The sequence below is a fragment of the Danio rerio genome, chromosome 23 (genome assembly GCF_052040795.2).
Source record: "Danio rerio strain M-AB ecotype USA chromosome 23, GRCz13ab, whole genome shotgun sequence".
In the NCBI taxonomy this organism is placed as follows: domain Eukaryota; kingdom Metazoa; phylum Chordata; class Actinopteri; order Cypriniformes; family Danionidae; genus Danio; species Danio rerio.
This window is the reverse complement of record NC_141043.1, coordinates 30,545,215-30,558,121: the sequence shown is the minus strand read 5'-3', so window position 1 is coordinate 30,558,121 and position 12,907 is coordinate 30,545,215. Positions and strand designations below refer to the sequence as shown.

General features: G+C 36.2%; 1 protein-coding gene across 2 annotated transcripts in view; it reads left to right on the top strand.

Moving 5' to 3' along the window:
* Positions 1–4,990: 4,990 nt before the first annotated feature.
* larp4aa (La ribonucleoprotein 4Aa) overlaps positions 4,991–12,907 on the top strand; it is a 29,831-nt gene continuing 21,914 nt past the window's right edge. The window contains 1 exon segment of one of the 2 annotated variants that reach the window (NM_001423566.1): positions 4,991–5,803. In NM_001423566.1, coding sequence (NP_001410495.1) covers positions 5,690–5,803 — 114 coding nt within the window. In that variant the 5' untranslated portion in view covers positions 4,991–5,689. 2 annotated transcript variants of the gene reach the window in all.

Below are 12,907 nucleotides of genomic sequence, written 5' to 3'. Positions count from 1 at the left end.
CCTTTTTTCTATCAAGGGCCATTTACATTTTGTAACATCGTTTAGGGGCCATACCAAATTATAGGGCTTCTCGATTATGGCAAAAATCTTAATCACGATTATTTTGGTCATAATTGTAATGACGATTATCAGTTTAAGTCAAAATTATTCGCCCTTCTGTGAATTTTGTTTTTTTTTATATATAAATATTTCCCAAATTATGTTTGACAGAGGACTTTTTCACGGTATTACTGTACCTATAATATTTTTTTTCTGGAGAAAGGCTTATTTGTTTTATTTAGGCTAGAATAAAAGCAGGTTTTGATATTTTGAAACATATCTTAAGGTCAATATTAATATTATTAATAATTATTATTATTAGCCCCCTTAAGGAACATATATTTTGATTGGCTGCAGAAGAAACTACTTTTAAACAATGACTTGCCTAATTACATTAATTAAGCCTTTGAATGTCACTTTAAGCTGAATACTAGTATCTTGAAAAATATCTAGTAAAATATAATGTGTTGTCATCATAGCAAAGATAAAAGAAATCGGTTATTAGAAATGAATTATTAAATCTGTTATGATTAAAATGTGTTGAAAAAAAATCTTTCCATTAAGGGGAAAGGGTCGCTAATGATTCAGGAGGGCAAATAAATCTGATTTTATGTATGCAGCTATTTTCCTCCCTTTAAATAAGGGAGATAATTGCAATTGAATAAAAATATGAAACTGCTTTAGGCATCTTTACAGTAAGAAAAAAAACTTCAGCTACAAAAGTCCTTCAGTCAAAAGCAGAGAGGGATTTTATCCTTTTTAAATATTCCTGCTGCTGACCGTTTTTATCAATCAAACAGATAATTAATAGAAACATTCAGCAGCAGGAATATTGTATGTTGGCTCTGATATGGTTTCTCTTTCGCATGTCTTTTGATTCTCAACTTGTTTATTACACAAATGAGGGTTAATATGAAGAATCACTAAACACTGTGCTCTGACACAAATGTGCATGTACTTGACCAGTAAAGTGCTCACATTAAGATGGCTTTAGGTGTGTGGGCTCTGCTCGTCTCCGAGGCTAAGTCCTCGCACACACAGAAGCATGCCACTATTAAAAATATGAATGATACACATCCCGTGCTGCAAACGTTACATTACAGCACATGCTTTTAGTCATTTTTCATGTGAAACTGAGCTTTGCAGGACAACGAATGTGTACAATTATCACTTTCTATAACAGAAATGTATTTATTTTTTATTTTTTCCTGAGGGGTGATTTTGAATTGATGGATGGGCCCGGATCAAATGGTCTCGCGGGCAATCAAAGCGCTTTACACTACCAGGAAGTCTCTCTAAAACCCCTACTCTTTTTTTTTTTTTTTCGAAGGTCTTCCTGGGATTTTTTAATGACCACAGAGAGTCAGGACCTCTGTTTAACTTCTCTGTCTTTGTCTTTACTGAGCAGTATAGAATCCTCATCAATATACTGGGGCGTTAGGACCCACAAAAACCTTTGAGTGCCCCCTGCTGGCCTCACTAACACCCCTTCCGGCATCAACCTTTTCCCATGTGGTCTCCCATCTAGGTACTGACCAGGTGCAACCCAGTTTAGCTTTGGTGGGTGACCATGTGAGAGTTGCAGAGAGCTAGCTGCCAACTTTCCATTATAATAACAAAGAAACTGCCCTGTAAAGGTGAAAGAAATTTGTTCATCAGCAGATACCAGTACCAATACCATTTTTGACATGCTATAATATTACAGCTGCATGTTTTTTTTCAGTATCAGTTTTATTGCCAAGTGTGCTTCACACGAAATTTGTTTTGGCTACAGAATCTTCCAGTGTACATACAGTTACAAATGACAATAAAATAAAATGAAAAAAGACTATAAGCATTAAACAAAGATGCAGTAGTCAAAAATATCTTTGTTGAATTGCATGTACAGATTTGTTATAAATATACAGGTTATACAGTGCTTTGTACAAGTGTTTATGAGAAAGTATTGCATGTTTATTGCACAGTAGGGGAATATTTAACTGTTCATGAGATTGATGGCCTGAGGAAAGAAACTTTTCCTGTGTCTGGCTGTTTTTGTGCTCTGTTGTGCCGACCAGATGGCAATAGTTCAAACAGGAAGTGTGCTGGGTGCAAGGCGTCCAGAGTGATTTTGTGAGCCCTTTTACTCACTCTGGAAGAGTACAGTTATTGAAGTGTAGGAAGGATAGTGCCAGTGATTTGTTCACACAGAAATGTCACTGGTCCAGCTGGGGCTCGAACCAGTGATCTTCTTGCTGTGAGGCGATTTTGCTACCCACTGCGCACTGTGCTGCCACAGTCACAAAATTGCTAACCGAAAATCCTGAAAAAAATTCTGAAAAAAAGATACATATTTTACAAATCAAAATCAGGTATCACATATTTCAATCTTAACCAAACAGAAATGTTATCCCACAACCTTTTTTTTTTTTTTTTTGCAGATTTGCATAAATAAAACGTGTTACAATGATACTATGTCTGCATCACAAAAGGTACAAACATTACAATCCATTTTAAATCCATGTCTGGGGAACTGATTACAAGAATAAAAATCTTTAATAATTTAAAACTGAACTTCTTTTGCCTTTGGTAGAAGTGGAAAAGAGTGAAATCTTGTTCGAATTCGAATATCTTCAGGAAAAAAAACAAGGGGTCTCTGTTCTTAACTTAAGAAGGGAAAAGCTGTGTTTTTACTAACATTCTTAAAGTGCTTTTATTACAGCTCTGCCCTGTAAAATTAATATCAAGAAATAATTAGATTGCCCAACCTTGGTATTACAAAAGAATAACCCAATTACCCTTTGATCAGCTGAACCAAGCCAACGTGAATAGCTTTCAACAAAGACGTATGCAATTTCTGAGTACAAATGATGTGGTATTATTTACAAACAGCTGTATATTTATTCTTCCTCGTTCTGAAATTATAGCTCCCCAGTCCCCACATTTTAAATCATGGATTGATAAGAATTGGTCTGTATTCAATTTTTTATATCGTATTTATTACAATTTATCCAGCTTTAAAAAAAGTTTTTCACCGTATTTTACTAGACCCATTGAGAAGCAGCAAATGCGTAAAATGTGTACAGCTTTTAATAATCATTTTTTTTGGGCAAAGAGCTTTTTTTATTAAAAATGCTTGAACAGTAACAAAGCCAATAGTACTTTTGGGAATTACACAAAGACTGAGATAAAAATCAATTTACATCACAATCTTTCCATCCTCAATAATACAGCAGATTTAAATAAATAAAATAACAAAAATTTACAAAAAATGATAAAGAAAATTAAGTAGCAGGGGAGTTAAAGTTCTCAAAATGTCTTGCTTTTTGACTTTTCATCTCTCTTAATGTCTACAAATATAACACACATTCTTCTTTAAACAGCCACTAGTCTTGGGGGAATTTTGAAAAATGTACATTTATGAATATAGAATTGTAATAATAACAAATTTATTCATTATATAAGATTTCTTTTTATCCTTAAGTAATTGGCCAAACTTCATAACTTCTCATGACAAGACAAGTCTTACAGATATTTTCTGTTGTATCCAAACTGGTACTTCGTCCCAAAATCTGTGAAACTCATTACATTGGAAAAACAAGTGTACAGTTGTTTCATGTTGAGTCATCAATAATGAATTTTAACTTTAGAAATTCTCCTGCAGGATAAATGTGATTCATAATTTTATAGTGCACTTCTTTACATTTAGGATTAACAGGATATTTTTCTAATAATTTGTCTCAATGAGACAAAACATAAGCTCTTTTATCAGGTCCTGGGAAACAACACTTTGTTAGACAATCTATTTAGAAACGTTTTATCTAGCCAGATAAACCAAACCTGTAAATACTACTAGCAAATATCATGGTAAAAACTTATTAATCCGAAAAAATAAAAATAAATAATTCAAAACCCATAACTTTTTGTCTGAAGTGAAACAAGAAAACAAAATCGACACTCTCTATCAAATATTTAACGTTAAATTCATTGAATGATAAAACTTCCTAATCTTCTCCCTAATTTAATTTCAGTTCAATTCATCTTTATTTCTAATGCACGTTTACAATGTAGATTGTGTCAAAGCAGCTTCACGTAGAAGATTATAGTAAATTAAACCGTGTCAGTTCAGTTTTTAGAGTTTGAGTTTAGTTTTGATCAGTGTGGTTTAATTTTCACTGCTGAAAATCCAAACACTGAAAAACAAATCCATCGATGCAAAGCTCCACAAGTCCCAAACCATGCAAGCCAGTGGTGAGTGGCGAGAAAAATACAGTGGTGACAAATTGGCGAAAATGAAGGATTAAAAACCTCGAGAGAAACCAGGCTCAGTTGGACACAACCATTTCTCCTTTGGCCAAACGTCTTGTGCAGAGCTGCAGTCTAGGCGCCGGAGGCTGGAGAAAGCTGGACATCCATCGTAGAGAAGCTGCAGGTGGGAGAGGTCACCGACTGGTGTACAGGCTGGCCCTTTAAGATCAATGCAAGGACTCGTCTGTTACTGGGGTCAGTCCCATGCTCTCCACTCCTCCATGACCACCATAGCAGCTGCTCACGATACGGCCTGGTCCAGGATTATGGAAACCTCTGGAATAATAAAAACAGACTAACATATGCACAGATGCTGTTTAAATTATGTATTTTGGGAAGTATTCCCAGCTCCGATGGCTCTAATGCAAACTAACAATTCTTTACAGCAGGGACGTCAAACTCGGTCCCAGAGGGCCGGTGTCCTGCAAAGTTTAGTTCCAACTCCAATCAGACACACCTGGGTTAGCTAATCAAGCTATTGCTAGGCTTTCTAGAAAACATGTGCAGGTGTGTTGAAGCAAGTTAGAGCTAAAATCTGCAGGACACCAGCCCTCCAAGACCGAGTTTGGACACCCCTGCTTAAGAGGATTTGGATTTTAAAAGCATTTGTGTTTTACTGTATATGTATGCTAATGCAAAAAGATGTGGCTTTAATCTAGTTTTAAACTGACAGAGTGTGTCTAATATTGTTTGTTGTTCCACAGAGTAAAGTGACAAAACCGATGACTGTAGTTTTATCTAGGATTACAAACGCGCAAAAAATGTCTGTCACATTACTTAAAAAGTAAACACGAATATTCCGTGGGCGTCTGTTGCGAAGCGAAAATGACTTTTATTTTGCCTGCCGTCAGCCATCGCTTCAACCGGAAGTTGAGCAGATCAACTTCAGAGGGTATCAAGAGGTCGCAGAGGAGTGTGGGACGGTGGCGGACTGTGTTAATGTCTGCCTACTCATTGGTAAGGTGCGTGTCCCCTGTGTCCGCTTCGGTCGCCCGTTTAGGAATGCACCCTATGGCACAGGCGCTTGAGTAAATCGCGAGGAAGGCGCGTGAGGAACGAACTCGCTATTTTTGGCGCTCGCGCTGTCATTTTCACCAGTCGGCTGACAAACGTCGGAGCTTGCGCCGTAATTGTCGATGCATTGATAGCTAGCTAGCCAGCTAGTTAGCAGGAGAACTAGCCCATTCTGAGGCTAGCCAGCTTTCATCACCGAGCGCTCTATAAGTTCAGCTTCTTCAACCGGACCGCCTGCTGTCTGCGCATCTATTCTGGTGTATTAGCAAAGTACTCGATCAGCAGAAAGGGTGCGCCGAGGGGGGCAGAGGGAGAGCACGACGGAGGCGCGGTGAGCCAGGAGCGGCCGATGAGTTCAGACCAGGGCGGAGAGCCGCAGCTGCAGGAGGAGGCTGAGCCGGGACCCAAAACCCGTGGGGAGGACGAGATCGCACCCGGGACCGGGGGAGACTCAGGCGTCATGGTGAGTCGGGGCCTCTTCACCCCTCCCTAATTGGTCTCTGGCAGTTGCCCTTCTTAAAAATAGGGTCATGGGAAGTATGATCGCTAGCTATATAAGGCCATCGGTCGGTTAGCACAGCACTTACATCACCTAAACTGCAAGCTGGCCATGTTGTCGAAGACGCGTCTTCTTGTTGGCAATTGACAGGATGATTCATTAATCTCCTGGCTGGCCCGTTTACAAAAGCCATTTCTAATCTGCGGCTCAACTTTTGCATCATGTTTGTGGTTTTAAGATTGCTCACATGCACAGACGACAAGTTCCCTTAAAACATGCTTTCTCTAAATTGCCCAAAACCCACGTGAACCCCAGTGACAGACTGAAAGAAGACACTGACAGTGGAAAGAGAAGTGAGGCTGACAGTCAGTCCCTCACGTCCTTATCACAGTCTCGTTTTGTCTGTTTATGTAAATTGTTCTGTAATGGACTATTAAAATTGTAGAAGGACTTGTGCATTTATACGTTTAGTGCAACTATTGACAAGCATGTTTATATGATGAAATTGCACGTGAAGCTGCCATGTCTATACATGTCTAAAGCATGTATATTGTACAGAACGGAGGAAGTTTGACACGACATGACAATTATAGGGTGAACTGGCCCTTTAAGGCTGTCGAGCTTGACAGGAGTTAACCGGCTAAATTAGCCCATATGCTAGCGAAGATGCATATTAAAGCAGTTTGCTTGCTGATTTTAAATTCACGGACTCTTTAGCTCAGAAATACTTGTATTAGTCGATAGGCTGAGTAGTAAAACACGCAGTAATTCAGCAACATCCATTCAGCGGCCTGCTTTCATAAGCTTATTCACGCAGTCATATGACACACATGAGCTCTCGCGGAGTTAAAACCCGACTGGAACAGACGAACTCCAAGTAATTTGTTGATATCACTGACTTTTGAAGTCGATGTAGTTTTCAAAGTAATAATTAAATAGTCTTATTTTTCTAAACATGCGTAGATGTAGCCTTTTTTCTTAATTATACCAAAGATTTCCTGCACTTCAGGCTGGGAGGACCCGTAGCATAAGCGTTTTTTGGGGGGAATGACAATATGTCTGCTCTCTGCCTAAATGAGCTCTTCTTCTGGTTTTCCTGCATCCAGAAACGCTTTATCATAGTATTCTTGCAGGTCTTTTAGTGTTGTTTGTGTTACAGACGTAAAGCTTAACAGCTGTTTTTGATAGTTTATGTGGAGGATGAGGGTTAGGAAGCAGGTGGCTGCTCCCGATGGCGCCCCCGTGGCCATGTGAAATAAGCAGGTATCACGCAATTTCTGTTCAAAATATTAGGCGTGAATTAAATGTACAATCCAGGCTTTTTGAAAGGGTTTCATTTAGGCGTGAAGACTTTATAAGATGGCAGTTTGTCAAAATGTTTGCCATAATATGTGTATTTTAGGTGTTACTGAAAGTGTTTTGAACAAAATGAAAAATGTTAATGATGTGTTATTACAACAGTGTTTTCTGTAACTGCATGGTCATTAGTGTGTGTGGGAGTGGAAAGTGTAAAAGCAGAGTGGAAATGGAGCAGAAGCATGTCTTAAACATGTAGTGACATCAATAAGTAAAGAAATCTCCCTCAGGAATTCTAGTATGTAGGTGACTTTCTAGGTTGAACATTAAATGCCACTTATTTACCCCCCTTTTCAAGGTTTAAGATAAGTCTTTTGTGTTTCCAGAAAGTGTTTGTAAAGTTTCAGCTCAAAACACCCATCAGATTATTTATTATATCTTTCAGAATATAATAATTGTCTGCTCTGGGGTCTGGACAATATCTATCTATTTTTGGTGTCTGCCAGAAGCTCTTAATTCTGGAGGTCATTAATAATATTATAACACAAATACCTATACGGTTAGGTTTTTTAGAATGACCAAAACAACATTGCAGATAGTTTACAGTGTGTTCAGCCTGCTGGTTTGTCCATTTACACACATTTTGTCATCACATGATCTCTTAACAAAATCACATGACCTTTTTTTTAAATCGCATAGTAGAATTTGTGCAGTAGAATTGTTTCTATCGCAGTTTATGCGCATCTTTTCTTTTGAATGAAAAGTTTATTCTACTCAGTTATGCTCATGTTTTTAATGCACATTTTCAAAAATATGCGCATCATGGCGTTTCCATCAACCATTTATTTATGCGCATATGCAAAATGCGCATAAAAATAGGTGGATGGAAACATGGGTAGTGACAGACATGAAGGAAGCAGATGTCATGTAACTTTTGTGAGAAATACTACAGTAAGAACTTCACCAACGATTATTATTGAGTCGATGAGAATGATGAGTCACTCACAATGTCGTTACAAAATTATTCACACACACACAGCGCATACATTTAACTTTGGACTGTTTTTGCACGCAAATGTGACAGGATACACAATTATATTATCCACTGCTGTATAGATATCCTTTATGTTAATGTACAAAGTAAACTTGATTTAACGTTCACAAACTGGGATAGATTTGTCTTTTATATATGTACTGACATGCGGCTGTGGTGGTAAAATTGCTGTAGTTCATTACAAACTTGCACCGTTTTAAAATTGTTTGTAAAACTCATTCTTGATCACATTTGATGATGATTAATGATTACAGACAGCTGAACAGATCTTTTATACCCAGTTGCTTTGCTCACATCCTCTCTTGTTGATATGATTATATGTGTTACTACGAAGACATGTTAATATGCGGCTGTCAATCAATTTGGTGGGCGGGGAAATAACACTCCTACGTCATGTTGAGGTGGGCCTCAAAATGGGAGGGATGTGGATCCTATTTTAACGAAATTAACAAAAAAAAAGAGATTTGTTGTGTTTCTATCACTCCAATATGACTGTGGACACACTATACCTTACTTACACACAGTTCAGTCCAAACAGCTTACTAAAGAGGATTTTCATCATAGCTGTCCTTTAAAAAAGATTTATAACTGAAACCGTGATCCATTAATTGCAAGTCAATTGCTACTGTAGAGCTGAACCAATAAACAATATTATATTGAATCACGATATAACTAATGTCAATACCAATGAAAAGCTCTGACCTTTTTTTAATTCTATATTGATCTAAGAGCCAATCACACTGATATTAGAGAATTTTAAAAATTATCGGCCAAATTTTATGCCATTTATTAGATCCTCTAGTTTTTGTGGCTTTAGTCATTGTTGGGATACTCTTTTTAAATTTGTGAGCATTAACAACTTGTATCAAAATATATATTGTTATCGTTCAATATGAAAAATAATCATCGAGATTGCATTTACCATATCGCCCAGCCCTAGACTATTGGTACTTTGAGTTAATAAAAAACATAAAGGCAAAACAAAATGAAAGATGATACACAGAGGTCTTATGAAGTGAAACGATCTGTCTATACAGGAAACTAAATATTATTTACAACATCACTGTTATTCCACAGCCTTGACAAACAGTCCTGAGTGCCTCCACATCAGTGTGGAGCTGCATAATGAAGACTTTGTACTTTTTGCAGACACATTCACATCTGAGCATACACTGTTTACAACAAATAAGACATTTAATAACAAACAAACATCATTATGTGTGTTTGTGTCATTATGTGCTGAGGAACTCGCATTCCAGACAGTTGTGAATTCACTCAGAAACATTTGCAAAGGCTGTGAATGAGAGAAATTAACAGTTGCTTGAACAGGATGGTTGTTTCACTTCACATAACCTTAGTCTATTGCAGGAGGGATCGGTTTTAACTTGTTTTGCCTGTGTTGTGAATTGTGTGTGTGTGTGTTTGTGTGTGCAGTTTTTGTTGTTAATTATTATATTTTTCTGAAACTGTTGTAGCTGAGCATCATCTGCACTACCTGACAAAAAACTTGTTGTTGATCGCAGTTGTGTAAGAGCAACAAATAATAACTTTACTTTTAGTTGATCTTTTTGAAAAGTGGCAGAAGGTAGTTTTTTTTCTAATGAATCTGTTGATCTGCATCCCAATCATCACAAATACTGCAGAAGACCTATTGGAACCCGCATGGACCCAAGATTCCCATAGAAATCAGTCAAGTTTGGTAAAGGAAAAAAAAATCATGGTTTAGGGTTAAATTCAGTATGGAGGCATGTGAGAGATTTGTAGAGTGGATGGCAACATCAACAGCCTGATGTTGAAGACATTTGTGCTGCCCGTTACATTACAAACTACAGGAGAGGGCAAATTCTTCAGAATAGCGCTCCTTCTCATACTTCAGCTTTCTTTGCCATTCCAGATGACTTTATTAGTAAGTTATTTGAGTCATTGCAGAGATGTATGGATGCAGTCCTAAGCTCATGGGAGTCATATACTGTATTATTTTTCCACTACAGCTTTATAGTCTATACTGTAAATTATTTCTGTTAAGTGACAAGACTTTTGTCTAAGCAAAGTCAGATCTTACTGTCCTAATTAAATAATTATTACTCAAGGCATGATCATATTTTATTTTGGTAAAATAAGCGTAATGTCGAGGCCTTTGCCTTTCATTTAAACCACTTCTGATTCCAAATGATCAAATAGAAGTTATTATTTGTTGTTCTTAACTTGGATGGACGACAAGACTTTTGTCAGGTAGTGTATGATGCTATTCTGAAGAGGACGAAGTCACTTATATCATGGTTGACTTGATGGTAATAGTAAAATTTAATTCTGGGTTAAGCGTCCCTTAAACTTGCCTATGCTGTTTCAAAATGAATACTAAATACTTTTATTTCTTGATTGATGCAAACTAACTGGCGAGGTCTTGTGTAAAATGTAAGCTAGTTCATATTAATTATTTATTGTATACAAGCAAAATCACACTCTCCATTGTGCTGCTGCACTGGATATTGACTCGGACCTGTGACAGCTGTCTGGTTTTAGGATGAAATGTGGCTTCTTGCAGGTCTGAACTGAAACAGTCAATCTTCCCGTTTCTTCAATCAAGATCTATTGGCTGAGAATGACTGAAGCCTTTCTGCAAAAATTGCGGCTTGCTTGATTGACCAGCCTTGTGACCAATGATTGTTTGGCTGTTCATTTGTTGTAGACAGATGTCCTTGTCTTTCTGCATTTAAGTGTCCATGTGCTGACTGAAAATGGTGACTAATTATGTGTTTATTATATATTATACACACACACACACACACACACACACATATATATATATATATATATATATATATATATATATATTAGTGCTGTCAATCAATTAAAAAAATTAACTAATTAATCACACTTTAAAAAGAAAATTAATCGCGATTAATCGCATTTAAAAGACTAAAACTTTTTTTAATTTTGGCTATTCAAGTGTAAATTTAATGTAAACGTAAGACAAATACTGTTTAAATTCAAAATATAATTCATTATTAGAATTTTTGTTTAACTTGTAACACAGATTTATTCATGTAAACAACATACCCACAATAAACCATCAAGATTCTGGCTTGACAGCCATATTTATTACAGAAATAAAAACACAGGCATGTTAATGTCATTTGAGTTTCAAAACAATCAATGCCAATAAAGAAAACATTGATTTCCATGTTGGATTCTAAGTGGACTGCAAAAAAATGCCAAAATACAGGCATTGCAGATATGGAAAATTATAATAATAATAATAATAATAAAGTATTGAAAATCTGTGCATGTCCTTGAATAGGTTTACCAACTCCCATTCTATAAAAGCACAAAAGCCATATATAGGAAATAATGAGAGTTGACAAATTAAAAAACTACATTTTTTTATTATTAAAATAAAATTATAATTCACACTGGAAATGTGGGTGCCTGTGTGTTTTGAAGGAGCCTAGAAAATAATGAGCATAACAAAAACTGCCTGCTGACGCACACAGTTAATGTTGATTAATAAAATAAAGATAAATAATGAAAGCAATATGTCAGAGACCCTAAAAAAATGTTTAACTCAACAATGAAACATCAAACGTAGCTAACAGCTTTTACATTGTCAATCAAATGAACATAAACAATTAAAAAATGCAACAAATATTTGTTTCAGCCCGAACTACAAAACTAAATGTAAAAAAAGTTGCTTAAGATGCACACTAGTTTGGTCATGCATAAATATCATTATAATAACCATATTGGATAAATATTATTGTCACTATAAGCCTACATCATGCTGATGATTAAAAACACAATGTCATGATATCTCATGCGATTGTCTTCTGACCCGAGTGCATCTTAAAATACATGAATGACACATCTCTTAGAGCTTGAGAGGCAGACATTCTTTATCATTTGTAAAATAAAGACTTGCAGGTTAAGGAAACAGCATAGGAAGTTGCTGCGGCCGTGGTGCAGATTAAAAGTTAAAAAAGTATATTTATATGGACAGATAGGTAACTGGATAGAATAGACAGGAATTTATTGATCTGTGCTCCGCTGCAGAGTGCAGACACAAAAGCCTGCTCTCCCGCGGTGCGGACCCGCGCGTAATTTTGACAAATACATACCTACGTTACACAGAGCCCAACATGAAAGTTTGTGATTGGGTCAGCCCAATGTCAATAAAGAAAAGAACCAATGGGCTGCAGATTATGTCACACGGCCGCTCTGTCTGGAAAAGAAACATTTTACTTTCAGAGTGTGACAGCTCACAGCATTGTCAATCACTGATGCAGAAAAACATGACAATCTGCTAAGTGTTTTATGGGCCGATCAGATCACAAGAAGATGATCAGCCCGGCCAAAAAGTACGTCCAAACAGCGGGAAACTGGCCACAATATATATATATTTCTATATATATATATATATATATATATATATATATATATATATATATATATATATATATATATTTATATATATATATTTATATATATATATTTATTTATTTATTTATTTATTTATTTATATATATATATATATATATATATATATATATATATATATATATATATATATATATATATATATATATATATATATAAAATAAATCGCTTTATAATGTTTGGGTTGTTTTGATCGGGAGTGCATCTGAATAAATTAGAAACCAGTTGTGAACAAATGCAGCAGAACAAATTAAATGAACCATGCCATATGGTCTAATAGCATT